At 37.8% G+C, this 14,705-nt stretch overlaps 1 protein-coding gene across 2 annotated transcripts in view; it reads right to left on the bottom strand.

Annotated features, from left to right (window-relative positions):
* Window positions 1-2,384: 2,384 nt before the first annotated feature.
* Window positions 2,385-14,705, bottom strand: part of PDE7A (phosphodiesterase 7A) — a 73,255-nt gene continuing 60,934 nt past the window's right edge. For both annotated transcript variants that reach the window (XM_034069058.1, XM_034069063.1), the window contains 8 exons: window positions 12,438-12,533; window positions 10,023-10,123; window positions 8,090-8,221; window positions 7,256-7,347; window positions 6,448-6,592; window positions 5,510-5,606; window positions 4,443-4,523; window positions 2,385-3,371 (listed from right to left, as the gene is read on the bottom strand). In XM_034069058.1, the coding sequence (XP_033924949.1) occupies window positions 3,160-3,371; window positions 4,443-4,523; window positions 5,510-5,606; window positions 6,448-6,592; window positions 7,256-7,347; window positions 8,090-8,221; window positions 10,023-10,123; window positions 12,438-12,533 (956 nt within the window). In that variant the 3' untranslated portion in view covers window positions 2,385-3,159. The remainder of the gene's footprint in view (window positions 3,372-4,442; window positions 4,524-5,509; window positions 5,607-6,447; window positions 6,593-7,255; window positions 7,348-8,089; window positions 8,222-10,022; window positions 10,124-12,437; window positions 12,534-14,705) is intronic.

Raw genomic sequence — 14,705 nt, 5'->3', positions numbered from 1 at the left:
CCAGAACACCTCTACTGAAGTTTCCTACTGTCAGAGACAAAGCCTCTGCTGAAAGTGTTTCAGCAAACATTACTGTAAATGCTGGAGCTCAAATGAAGGAACTCAGACCAAGTACATCATCAACTTGTAAAATTCAAGATATTGCTTGACCTATTAAATGAGGCTTAAACACAAAAAGCCCCATGCACTTGAGAAGTGTGCTTCTCGAGCACTGATATGCAAGGTGCACTGACCAGCACCCTAGACACACAAAACCCTGCAGTAAGTTTTATCAGTGACGTAAAACTATGGTAAAAAGTGTCATCTACACAAGAACATGAACTCACAGTGCTGCCATCAAATAACTGACTTTAGATTTTGCTGTACCTTAATTTGTATCTTCATACCTGAAATTTCACACATTTCAGTCAAATGCCAGAAGCTTCCATGTACAGTGATGGATGGGACTAGAACCAGTCTTTCTAAATGCAGTCTGGCAGGAAAAGGCAGAAGCCCCTTTGCAGGAAAGGTGTTTTGAAACAAAACTACTCATGTTTTACTCCAGCACCTTGATGAGCTGTACTGGTTCCTGTCAGAGCAGGTGATGGCAATATTGCACAACACTGAAGAACCACAGGTTATTTATAAACATCCTACTGAAATATTGCTATATACCTACTTATAAACTAATGTGTTGTTTTAATGAAAATTAAATAAGCTTCTAGGTAGCGTTTATCAAGTTGCAAAACTCAGATTGCTGTTGAGGCCCTCTCTTTAAACCAAGTCACAGTGCAAGTCACAGAAGACCATCAGATACCCTTTTCAGTGTCAGCTTTAAAGCAGCTGCCAGCTTGGCACGTGTTATTCAAAAATATCGAAGAGGAATCAGTACTTTTCCACACTTAACCCTACAAATCCATGCAGGCTGTAAGGAAGCTGCAGTCTCTCCACAGTAAGTTACTCTGCATACAGAGCTGCTGGTTACCTCTTTGTTCTGACAGCTCCGACCATCACTGGAAGATGTCCGCCTTTCAAAAAGAACCTGTTAAAATACAGCTTGTCTGTTACTGCAGGTTATAAGCAAAGCTCAATATATGCCACTTGATCCTTCTCTGCTAAAGTCAGACAACAGCAAGAACTTGCACTGGCAGCAAAGGAAGGAAGTTCACACAGGTTCACACAAATGGTTTCATTACAAATTTATTTCTTTAAACATGGCCACTTTGAGATTAATGATACTACTCCAGGGAACATGAAAGAATAATAAAACAACTTCATTTTAGAAGGGAAACAATCACGTAAGTCAGTATTTGCTTTTCAAACAGTAAAAGGCCAAGCTCCAAGAGGCAATCCATTTTGGCATACGAGGACTAGTATTTTCAGATCCAAAAGCTGGCTTAGTTTTACAGTGGAAGCTGACTGCAACCTTAGCTACCTCTCCATAACGCTGGACGGTTGTAACTCAAATGTACAGGAGCATGATGTGAAAAGAGGGATTTTTATTAATTAAACGTTAACAGCAACAGGCACATATTAAAATGAATATGGCAAAGCCTTTACAAATGGCTTTACGCTGAAGCTCGCTCCCAAAAATGGCTGTTGCAACAAACTGTAAACAGAATTAATAAACAGTCTTTTACAATAATAACAGGGAAATACAAATGAACTAAAAGAAAGCACCAGTTTCTCAAACTAGATTACAGTTGTGCTTACGGTACTTAAACCAATGTAAAACAAATTACAAAAATGGAATGTTTTAAGTTTAAAATTAGTCCTTTAATTTTGCCCTAAAAAACATTTTCTGCTTTTCCCATCGAGACCCCATTGTCGTGGGTAATGTTTCAGTAGAGGGAGGAATACGTAAACAATGCACTTTTTTCATTACCATTATTATTATGTTTCAAATCAAAAACAAATTTGGTCACTTAGCTTTGTGCATAGTTTAAGGCATCTGTAGCAATTTGTTACAGTTTCCTCCCCAGTGTGGCTGTTCATGAAATTGTCACATTCTAAAAGAATAAATTAAAGAAAATAAAGAGAAAAACAAAGAAAAACTAAAGAACAAAACAAGAATGTTGCCGTTCAAACCCTTCCCTGTGCCCTCCCACCCTCCCCCGTCCCAAACATACTCACACACACGCACACATACACACACGCTGCAGCGAAAGGGGCATTTGTACCCTTGTTCTGAAGGACACGCTTCCCATCCCACTTTTATTTCAGATTGGCAAATACCCTGAGCTGGTTATGGTGTTTTAGACATTCCACCTTTTTTTCTTGCATGTGCAGTTCAAGTGTACACGAGTGAAAACAACATGCGATGTTCCCACTGCAGAATCGCAATGCAGTTCGGACGCTTCCCCTCCCACCCTCCACCCCCCTTTCCCATCCCTTCCCTTCCCAGGTTCAGAAGTGTTTTCCGCCATTAAAAAAAACTTGCATTCCCATATAGCACTGGAAGAAAGCTTGGCTGTGCTCTATGATGAATGCTCAGTTCCCAGTGCACAAACAAAATCATGGCAAATGGGAGGCTTTTCTGGCATCCAAAGAAACACGAGCTGCAGTCTCCGCTTTGATCTTTTTCCTTTAAAAAAGCAAAAGAAAAACAAACCCCCAAGTCAAGTGGTTCCTTCACAGCCATGCGCAAAGGTTAAGTCTAGAACCGATAGTTTCAGAGTACATTTGTAAACATCAAGTCTTGCCAGAGGCAGCAGAGGATGGGCACTTCACATTTCGGTATTAAAACAGGGACTGAGTGGAAGGTATGCTTTGAACACATTTATCCAAGTCTTGCTAAATTCCAAGAAAATGGAACAATCCATCTCAAGTCTTAGATTTGAAGAGCGTATTCCAGGTATCACAAAAAAGAAACAAACAACCCCAAAGCCATGTGGCACAATGAAGTTTTCGTACTGTTCCTCCGAGGCTCAGTCACTGCTGTGCTTTGCATATTCAAGGTTCCGAACGAAAACCAACTGAGGCGTATGCATATTGCTCTGTGTTCAGATCTTGCAGGTTAAAAAATTCTAGTTCAAATGGTCTGTGTCAAAGGAAAACTTGGAAATAAATAATGCTGGCATCGGTTTATTATCTTACCAAAGCCTTGGGCTGGCAAGTATCTCCTTTAATCCAACCACGCAGATACCAAGAGAAGAGGCAGTTTTGTCATGAAGACTGAGGTCAGGACAGTCGAGGTTCCTGAGGTAATATGTCTGAGTCCATTTCCTCAAAAGCGGGGTCAACATCGTCACCGCTGCCAGTCTGTTCCCTCTGCATCCCCTTCCAGCTGGCCTTGTTCAGTCCCAGGTGACCAAGCATCGTCTGCGACAGCCTCGTGTTGGAAAACCGGGCCCATTCCCCAAACAGTGGTTCCACTAAGTAGGTCATAAACCCTTTGAAAACAAGCAAACAGAGCCAGGTGAAAACAAAACAAAACAGAAAAAAAGGAAATTAAAATACTTTAATATTTTTAATAATATTTAGTAGCAAATAATTTCCAGTGCATCAGACCACTCTGCTCCACCATGACTTTAAAAGTTATCTTTACAAGATAATCTCTCAAAATGTGTAAGATTTTACTAGTCATATTATTATAGAATAGATTGGGTTGGAAGAGACCTTCAAAGGTCATTCAGTCCAACCCCCTGCAGTGAGCAGAGGTATCTTCAATTAGATCAGGTTGCCTAGAACCACAATGCATTACAAATCAGCATCCTTTCTCTCACAACAACGACCAAACGAAGATACTGGACAACATTGAAGGGAGCAAATCTAACATCAGCAACTAAATTACACTAATTTAGAAAACCCAGAAGATTTCTACAAGATTTGATATCAAACTGCCCCACAGACAGACTGAACTATGAAGGGGGGAAAAAAAATCATCACAATATTAAGCTGACGTTACAGAAATTTTTAAACCAAAAGGCCACAAAACATTTATCACACAAACATTTATAGTCACATTTCTGTGTGTATTTATAGTGTCTATTTCCATGAACCAAAAATGCAATGGTAAGACAACCAAAACTGAAACTGTCAACTACAGAAATGTATAATTTCCTAACACACTAAATTAAAACAGTGCAGCTGATTGAACAGGCCAAGTTTTGTCACTAATTTAAAGCACTAATTTGCACTGTGTTTGTGGTTGTATTCATTCTTTATGCTTTTAAGTGAGTTCTATTCAATCTACATAAGCAACTTTATTAAAAGTAACTATAAGAAGTCATTTCACTCTTAAATCCAAATCAAGCTCAGCCTGCAGGCCTGCCAGTGCAGCCCCTTTCATAAACACTCCATTCAAGGGAGAAACATTACACAGCAAACTAGGAAAAACCTGCTCTTTCTGACAAAGTGCTGCACACAGAGCAGCTACAGCCTTTAGGGAACGTATCTTAGAGGTACTTGATTCAAATTGCATCCTGAAAGAAATCGACTGAAACACATCAAACTGCAGTTACCAATCTGGATGTTGGCGATAGTTTCTGTCTGTCGGTCACAAAGTGGACTCACACCCAAGTGATACTTTTTTTCAATATCTCCTAAGGAAACAGAAGTATAAAACAAACCATTAATAAGTCATCATGTCCGGACACAAACGGAGCCAAACACTACCAGAGATGAGTCCTGCAAGTTGGTTAACAAGGATGGTATCTTGCAGCTGACTGACCACATCTATTTCTCTCACCCATCTCCCCAAAAAGCAAGTAGGGCTATCAGTCAGACTAACAGTACTTTGTATTTGCCAAACAAAAACCATCAAATAAGAGTTTTCCTGAAGGATTAACGTACTTCCTTGCAAAACCTCCTAGGCTGCCACAGAAATGACAAATTAAAATACTCCTTAGTCTTCAGAAATGTCTTACTAAAGGCAATTTGTTGTTCTGCTTCCCCACCACCTTTATCTAAGAATAAGATTCATGTGATTAGCACCAAAAAAATGCAGTCTGTTCCCCATTTGTTGTATCCACACACAGATTAGCAGGTCTCAAGTCAGCTAAACCAGCCTCAAGAAGGGAGCAGCACACTGTATTAAAAAAAAAATATTAATCATGGAGAAAATTCACTCCATTTGTCAATTAAAAGCTTTATTAACTGCTTACATAAGGCATTAGCCTGAACTGCATAGTAACTAAACATCTCCTCTCTAGCTGTTACCTGCTTACCAACAGGCCTCCCAGCTCAAGTTTAAATATTGAAGACACATGATGAATATAACTTTGTAATTTACTGAAACCACTGGGTAAGTTTGAAGTGAGCATTATTATTCACCTGAAGCACCTTTCAGGCTGAGGGACCTATTGCACCACCCATTCCAGGTTCAGATTCTAAGCAGATTCTTTGTTGGGTTTTAGTAACGCTAACCTTTTGCAAGAAGTACGACTCATGGAAGTAAAAGAAAAATCCCACACTGTAAATCTCTACTAGTCCTAAATATAAATCCCTTTATTTGCAAGCTGCTATGACTCATGGACGCTCTCTCCACAGTATACATTATGTACCAAGAGATACTTCTACTCTTACTTGCCTTGGTGGAAGAACTCTTCTGTCACTTTTTCACTCCACTGCTTACTCAGCTCCCACGTCCGACATGGATTACAAATATCAGCACACTTCAAAGCCATCTAATATGTTAACATATAGCATTAGATCACCATTCCCTCCAACAGAAGCATATGTAATTATTTATGTCCTGACAGCAGATTAAGTTTTGTGAATAACAAACCTACCTACCATTCGTGCTTCTCTGCAAAGTTATGTACTGTAATCATGTCTAAAAATGCAGGGAACTATCAGATCTCATGATCATCTCTGAGTAATATGGAAATTCAGGCAAGTCAAAGTATTTTGGTGGCACTATATTTAGTATACTCACTAGTACAGGAGACAAGAAATTCAAAAAAAGAGACAAAGTAAGCAAACTGTATTTTCTATTTCTGGCTCCAAAGTTCATGTTTTTAGCAATGGTTTGCACAAGACAACTTCTCATCTGTCTGTCCGCTTTCTCTTATAGCCCACAATATGAGCCTAATAGTAAACTTTTCTATAAACCTCAAGAGACTTGTGAGACAAGGTTTGCTAAACCTCTTCTGGAGCACAGCTGAAACTGATTCACAACAGTAGTGCTTTTCTTTCCTTAAATACGTTCTGACAAAGCATTTCACAGTTCTGAGACTGCATTAGAGTCCTCAGAACAACTAAATTTTGTCTTGGAAACAGCTCTCCTTGCTTTTGCACCTCAAAGTTACCAGACTTACCAACACACATCACTTGGGAGAAGTGCTGGGAGAGGGAAAGATTGAAGAGGAGGGAAAAACCTTTCTGTAATGCAACAAAATGACTAAAAGAGATTTCTACTTCATTTTGAGGGGAGGAGATAGCTTGGCAGAAACAATATTTAGCATTTTAATTAAATGACTTTTGGCACTAAAATGATATTTTCAAAAATATTACCAAAAAGATCACCTGTAAAATGAAGTGACGATGGTTTGGATTCTCTAAACATAGGTCTCCTCTATCCAGATGGGATCGGAACATGGACAGATACTCATTTTGCTGACTGATGTCTGTGGCAAGAATGAGATCACCTATCTGACTTTCCATCAGCTGCCTGCAATTAGTGATACCAAACATTTAAAAAGCATAACAATTAAAACCAGCCATCACTATTTTTACATGTCTTTTTATCATATTCTTTGTTATACAAATACACACATTTGCATTTGTACAATAATCAGCCATTCCACTGAACCCTTTCTTTATGTAGTTGTTTTCCCCTCTCTGAAAAATTCCTACATCCATAGAAATAGCAGGATGTTTCATTAGCAGCATTCAGAATGACTACACCAGTTTTTAGCCACTCCCTCCCCCCCCCTTTTTTGCTTTAAAAATATACAAGCCAGTTGTTTAAAGCTTATTTCTTGTTCAAGTAGGTGAAGAGAGTCTATTTTAAACTAAAGTCGTGGTGGCAGAATGACAAAAGGCTGCCAAGTTTAATCCAAACAAGTGCTCGACTATATGAATACACATCTTCAGTGTGCTTACAGTAAATGTTACTTTCCATAGATCGCATTGCACCATGAATTGCTCTACTCCAACAGCATGGTATCCCATGGTACCCAACAGCATGGTATCCAGGAATTCTTAAAATAGATCATAATCTACATTTTGTATTCAGAACTACAGTAAGTTAGCTTGTTTTGCAAGGCTTACTTACTGAAGTGACAGCTTACTTACAACTTTAATTAATCTATACTACTTTGTTTAAACATACCTGTTTTCTAATGACATGTGTGCAAATAAACCAGACTCTCTCAGCAACCCCACTGCTGATCTCCAGTGATGGTTCTCTAATACTGAGGTATTCTGCAAATGAAAAGGATATTAAAGGTATTCATCAATGACTTTTTCTTAAACTGAAGAGCTACAGACTTAAGAGTGGTACCAAACAGTTTCACTGGATTTTGGGAGTGGTGTTTTGCTTTCTTATCCTCCCCCTGCCACCCCTGGGAGGTTAAAACTCACAAATCATTAACAGATTAGGATAAGCTGGTTAAGATAGACTAAGAAAGTTGGGACTGTTCAGCCTGGAGAAGAGAAGGCTGCATGGAGACCTCATAGCAGCCTTCCAGTATCTGAAGGGGGCCTACAGGGATGCTGGGGAGGGACTCTTCATTAGGGACTGCAGTGATAGGACAAGGGGTAGTGGGTTCAAACTTAAACAGAGGAAGTTTAGACTGGATATAAGGAGGAAGCTCTTTACTGTAAGGGTGGTGAGGTACTGGAATGGGTTCCCCAGGGAAGCTGTGAATGCTCCATCCCTGGTGGTGTTCTAGGCCAGGTTGGACAGAGACTTGGGTGACATGGTTTAGTGTGAAGTGTCCCTGCCCATGGCAGGGGGGCTGGAATTAGATGATCTTAGGGTCCTTTCCAACCCTAACTATTCTATGATCCTGTGATTGTAACACTTTGCTAGCTTGCACACTGGCTTTTTTTTATCCCAATGACGTGGAAACAACGTCTGGATTCAAACCTACCACTAGCTAAACTGTACTCCTCAGGCATTCTCCAAATCTTGCTTTAACAAAACAACCAATTTTGCCCTTACCTTATATAAAGTTGCTAAGTAATGGTTTGTTTTAATTAGGAAAGGTTGGTTAACGCCTGGGTGATCCAAATCATGTGTGGCAGCGGCTATTAAGCTGAGCAGGACATCCCATGGAGTTAAAGATTTGGAAAGCTGTAAGATAATAGTGACAAATGTAATTCTGTTAACAACGCAAGTGTGCCCATAGGAAAAAAAACACATGGATGTTGCATTTTTGTTTCCTTTTTTGGTGAGTAACAGCCAATAGAAACTCAGAAAATTTTAATAACATAAAACTAATTCCTCTGACTTTCACAGTTATTTCCCCTACAGAATTTCAACAATGGTTTAATCATTTTTCTTTCTGAAGAGGAAGGTTCAGTCTTTTAAAAATGCTGGCCCAGAAAATTCTGCTTTCTGGCTGCTAATGAAAGACTATTCCTAACCAGATCCTGTAAAAGCAGAAGGTTCTTAAAATTAGCTCTCCATCTCATTTACCAAGTCTGTCCGTATGTGTCAATTCTGCTTTAAATACAGACTATATTTTAAAAACTATAAAAAACTTTCATCTTTAAAGAAACTAATGCTCTGGACAACTTCAGAACTGTTCAGAATGGGTTTCTACTCTTACATAAAATTCTATTTCAAAGTCTACCAGGCAAAGAACAGAAAAATTGCCCAAATAAATATTTTTAAGAAGTATGTGCATGTCAATTAACTCAGCATGAAACAACTGTGAGGACTTATTTTCACTGCTCATAGCTGTTACTGCTCCTGGTCGGGAGGCTTGTGAATTAAATTGAGTAATTAAATGAGAGAGGACAGTTTCACCTGCACAGAAGTGAAATGCAGCAGACACCCTGTGAAGACATAAGTTCATATTCCCTGTTGCATTCACCATCTATCATGCCTCACGTGCTTATAATACACTTTGGTGCAACAGAATCAGTAGTGGTATATTACTAAAACTGCAAAGTCTATGCTTGCATCTGAAGAACTATAAAACTTCCATCACGAGTATTAAATAAAAACGCTCAGAGCTTCCAAACTGTGTGCCATAAAAAAAGCTCATCATGTATCAGCTGCACCAACAATTAAACTGAAAGCAGCACTGAGAAAATGAGTTGGAGGAGTGGGCAAAGAGCCTCTTAAAAACACCCATGGATCCAGAACTTTTACCTCAGAAAATAGACCAAAGAGCTAGGCTAGTCAACAGAATCCCAAATTGGGGATCAGCTGCACCAAGGCAGAAAATTCCTCACCTGGCTAGAGAGTGCTACAGTTTTCAATGTCATACACAACAGGATTTAGCCCTGAAACTGTCTGACATCACTTACAGCAGACTGCCAGCAGTCCATGTAGTTAGGAAACAAACACTCAACTCATTATGGTCTATCACACTGCCCTTGTATTAGAAAGAAGGCCAAAAAGAATCCTAATGTCTTTCTATAAGGTGCCTCTAGCAGAATATTCAGTATATATTATCATACTATTCATTAACATCAAAGATGAGCAAAGCAACGGTAACAGTATCTGGAGGAAAACAGCTCAACCATCAACCAAAAAAACCCCACGCCAAATGACAAATACACAGGTTTATTATTGCCAGCTCTGACTTGGACTGCAATTCTATGCAAATGTCTTGGGGCAGAGCTCTGCAATCTTAATCTCCTATTCTGGTTCAGCACAAAGTCACACAAAAGACTATGCCAGCTCAGGAGAGCAGTATGCTTTTCTTTTTATTTCTAAGTGCGAACTCACAGTCCCAGCAACACAGACAGTAATGCCCTGACTTTTTGTTGAGTTTTTATGTTTAGTTGTTTTTAATTAAAAAAGTGCATATGCACATATGTGTACATATGTGTGTATATGCACATATATGCACTTACATGCACACACATAAAGACATATTTCTGTACATACATGTGATGTCAAAGTGAGAATGCTCCCTTACCTTGGGCTCTTTTAAGTAACAGTGCATGGCCTGAGTCACATCAGCAGCATGAACTGCATTATGGTAAGGGTTTTGACTGTGATAATCTTCTTGAACCATAACTGCAGGAAAATAACAAATATCCAAATTTAAATAAAATAGCAATTTTTTCATGTACCATTTTATATATCCTCGTTAGGCACAGAAATATGCAGTATCACAAATTACACACACATAAAAGTGTCTAAGTCAATAAATTGTCAGTTGAACCACGACACGGGTATAAAAGATTTTTATGTGAAGAAACAGTATTTCCTAAAAGAAATCAACTACATATAATTTCAGAGCAAAAATTAAACAACTTGAAATGAATATATAACCTGAGATGCTTTTTACTTTGAGAACTTCCTAGGAAAAAGCTCCCTTTGATAATCTAGCCTGTCTGAATGTTGAAGCAACCTGAAATATAAAATGGAGATGACACTATATACACCAAAGTCTCATGCACTGGAAATAGACAGGATCAGAGAAATTAGACACTGCGTTCCTGTCATATGAAGTGATTTTCTTTCCCTTTCAGGAGAGTGGTCATGGTAAGCCACCTCTACAAAGTTTAGCCATCTTCTCATACTTGTTCTCAGGCAAAATTAAGCCTATATACAATTTGGAAAAGAGTATCATTTAGATGATGGTCTGACTAAACAGTTCTAGATTCAATATTCCCTATTTAACTTCGTCCTGGCTTTCCTCCATCTTACTGGCTGTCTTTTAAACATCATAGGTAGAATACTTTAAAGGACAACATTAACTTGAGTACAAAGAGTGACAGAAGTATAGTGTTAACAAGTATAGAGGGGGAGAAGATCTGAGGCACAGCAATCAAACTATATTCTAAAGTTTTGCCTGATATGACACATTAGCTCTTTTAAGCAAACCTCAAAAGAACATTTTCCCAGCTGACTACAAGCTGTCAGTCCCATTCAAACAAACATGCCCACAGCCTCTTTTCCTACTCAGTTCATAAGCCAGTACCTTTAATGTAATCGTGACTGTAACGTTGGAACGTTACTGCCATGGTATTTGCGAAGAGCTGTGGTTCATGAGAAGCCAAAATACTTGTAACCATTGTGTAATGTCAATGGTACTCAAAATATAGCTGACATCTCATATCGAAAATAACAAAAATAAGCATCTTCAATCTCTGTTAACCTGCATTAGAACTCTCTTTCATCTATTCCTAGTTAAAACTATCATTATCTTTTGATAACCAGTTAACTAATTCAGTCATTCCTAACCTGTCTTTCAAGCACTGTCATTTGCTAAATTTCCTAACCAGGAAAGAAGGAAGATGAGAAAGACAACACACAGAGTTACAACTTAAGTAGCCTCAGACCAGATTTCCATCATCATTTTCTTCACATCCACTCAATCAGCCCACAGGTCAGCTGATCTACCTTTTTGAAACTGGAAGGAACTGAGTCAACTTTAAAATAACACGAAATACAAGACAACCTAATTTTTTTACAGCTGAAAGAACTAAATGATGAAAACAAAAACATTCCCTTCTTTTAAAGAGGAGAAAAGTATTCCAAATGTGATTTCTCCCTTGTTATATGACAGCTTTGCAACCACAAAATTGTTTTCTATGACATTGCGAAAGCCTGCTAAAAGGGACCAGAAACTTCTTTCTGCTGCTCAGTTAAAAAATTGTAATAAAGGCATCCTACTTTACAGAATAAAAGGCAGTGTCACAAAAGAACTGAAGGAAGTCTCACACCAGCATGTGTCTATGGAAGAGAGATGCAGTAAGACAGCTCCTTCAGCTGAGAAGTGACAATACCATGTGGCTCAAATATTCTGTATCACACTTACAATTCCTTCCAATTGAAGCACTCCAGTGCCACAAGCCCCAATACTCAAATAAAATCATCTTGCACTCTATGAACAAAGTATGCCCACAGTACAGTGCTCATTTGCAGGAGAGCCTGAGCAAACAAGAGGTAGCATCAAACTGGCACCATGAAATATGGCCAAGCTGGCATTTTCAATATAGTTTGGCATCTACATAATGAACTTTGGAAATTAAGATTAAAACAGAACTGAAAATCGAAGCAAAGAAAGGAGCTATCTAGCCTCCTCCAAAAAAAGTGTCACATAATGTCAAATAAATTCCTGTTTTTTTTGATCTAACACAATAGAGTATCTGCTACAAAACTCCTAAACTTATTAAATACTTGCTTGGATTTAACATGGAGATTTCTATATTCACAGAAACTTTCAGAGAGTGTCTCAATCAATATAATTTAAATCACTGCACAACCTGGACTGCATCAGTATTCTTCAAACTTTATTGCTAAACTGTAACCAGCAATTCAGTTAAGGTATAAAAAATGCAGATAAACAGCAATATTCATCATAATAAAAAGCCGTATTTACCCAAAAATCTACGAAGTTTCATCGTATCTAACTGGAAATGTTCAATTAGTCCATGAAGATTAAACAGATGAAAGGTTAAGCTGACAAGACTGTTTCCTAAAAATAAGATGAAAATACTATTTCATTGGAAGCCATGAAATCAGTTACTCTTTCATAAGAAATGTATTATTTCAAACAAATTTGTCACAATAATTATACAAGCAAATTTCTCTACACCAATTTATGATAAATATATAGATCATACTGCATAAGGTTCCATTAGCTATCTCCTCTAGTGATCACCAGTGTTTATGCATAATCATAATACATTCAAGCAATTGTCCACTGCCAACTGATAGGAGGAAAATGTTACAGAACATTAAAAAAACAACAGGTTTCAACATGAAAACCTGTTACAATGGTATTTAACTTTATAAATATCACAATGCAACATACCACAGACACAGAGCTTAAAACCAAATGCAAAAATAATCAGATAAAAAAAAGCTAACTAACACCATCAATTAGTGAACATTATACATATGCTCTCATTTTCATCACCATCTAAACTATTTATTTCACCCAGAACTCAAAGAAAAAGTTTTACATTTCTGTAGGAAATGTATACTATTACAAGCTTTCAATATACTTTGTCTACTCATAGCTATAATATTCTTATCACTTGCAGTGGTAAAATAAGCAAAACTGCAAGAGTCAGAGCAATACCCTGCAAATGTTTACTTGAAATAACTTTCCCATTATTTACTCTGCAAACAATACGTAGTGGTAGATAACTCAGTTCTGGTACATTGACTCTGATAACCGTCATTTAGCAGGAATTAAAGAACATAGCACAGACAGAAACAGAAGGACAAAAAAAAACTGCTAAATCTCACTTATTACTAGATTTAGTATATTAGCACGTGCATGCCACTGCCACAGAGTAAGATCTGCAATTCTTCAAACAGCCTTTACTAATTTGTTTCTTACAGGCTCATCCTGGGCAGCTCATCAAGCAGTTTTACATACAGCATTCTATCCTCACAAACTTTCAAGAACAAGACTGCCTGTTCAAAATGTCCCCCTAAAATGACTGAGATAGGACACGAAACAGATGGCATAGGAAAGCTTCCACTACAGAATCTGTACTAGTAGTATCTAAAATGTATTTGGAAAAAGCTTATTTTAAAGGTAGAGAAGGCCTCTTACAAGAAGGATGGTATAAGATTACTCCCATCTGATAAAGTAACTAAAAATAAGCTATGCTTACGAACAAGTTAACTTGCACACATAGCTTTTTCTCAGTTGTCTAAAGTTTATTCTCTCTATAAACTTTCTATTAAAAAATGCTGTTTTCATTATTTATATCAATTTTCTTATCCATTTAAATCAAACTGCAAGGATACTACTTTTACATTAGATTAAGTCAAGCATCCCTTCAACAAAACAGGAGAGAAAATTACCTTTTGGCACCACATTTTCCTCTCTGAACTTCACCTCTTTCTGCTCACTTTAAGCACCCTAACTGCACCTCTGCTACCAACTCCATTTGAGTGATGTAAAACCTTCATAAGCTGCCTTCCATTTGCTTTCCACACTGGCACAAATGTCACCATGATGTGGACTCACTCATCTCTATCTGTTCTATTCAAAATTCAGCTTCCATTGCTGTGACTATAATACAGAACTTCACCCTACCCACTGCATCAGCCCTCCCTCCTCCTTTCCAGCATGTTTACAAATCTCTTTTCTGTCTGCAACGTCGTACTTTAACAACTGCAGTAGTTCCTACAACTATTTGTAATAGGTGCACAAAACTAACCATGATAGTCTCTTCCTTTTTGTATTTTGTGCAAGCTATAAGTATAGCTCCTTGTTTCCTCAATTCCTAATTCTTTAGGTATTCTATTCTAATTACGCATTCAAACCAACATGCACTCTTATTGCACTAAAAAGTAATAAAACTATTCTGACATTATATTTATCAGAATACTTGCTCAATATAAATGACCTTTTGAACACAACCATATATATTACCAGCAATCCAGAATTAAAAAGAAAAAAAAAAGACTAAGCAAGATTATTTGTTACTTTATATCAAATTACTATCAGAGAACAGCAGCCTACAAAGTACAAGGGCCTCTTCTACAAATCAGTCATTATTACCAGTGCTGACAGTAGCAGTATTTTAACAGAGAGAACTAGATTAAAGACTACTAAATCAAAAAGTACTGTCTGACAAAATATGAGCTTTTAAGTGAACAAGCAATCACACACTGCAATGCAACA

The sequence above is a fragment of the Melopsittacus undulatus genome, chromosome 1, assembly GCF_012275295.1.
Source record: "Melopsittacus undulatus isolate bMelUnd1 chromosome 1, bMelUnd1.mat.Z, whole genome shotgun sequence".
NCBI lineage: Eukaryota > Metazoa > Chordata > Aves > Psittaciformes > Psittaculidae > Melopsittacus > Melopsittacus undulatus.
Note: the sequence above shows the minus strand (reverse complement) of the source record. Positions and strands in the feature narration are given on the sequence as shown.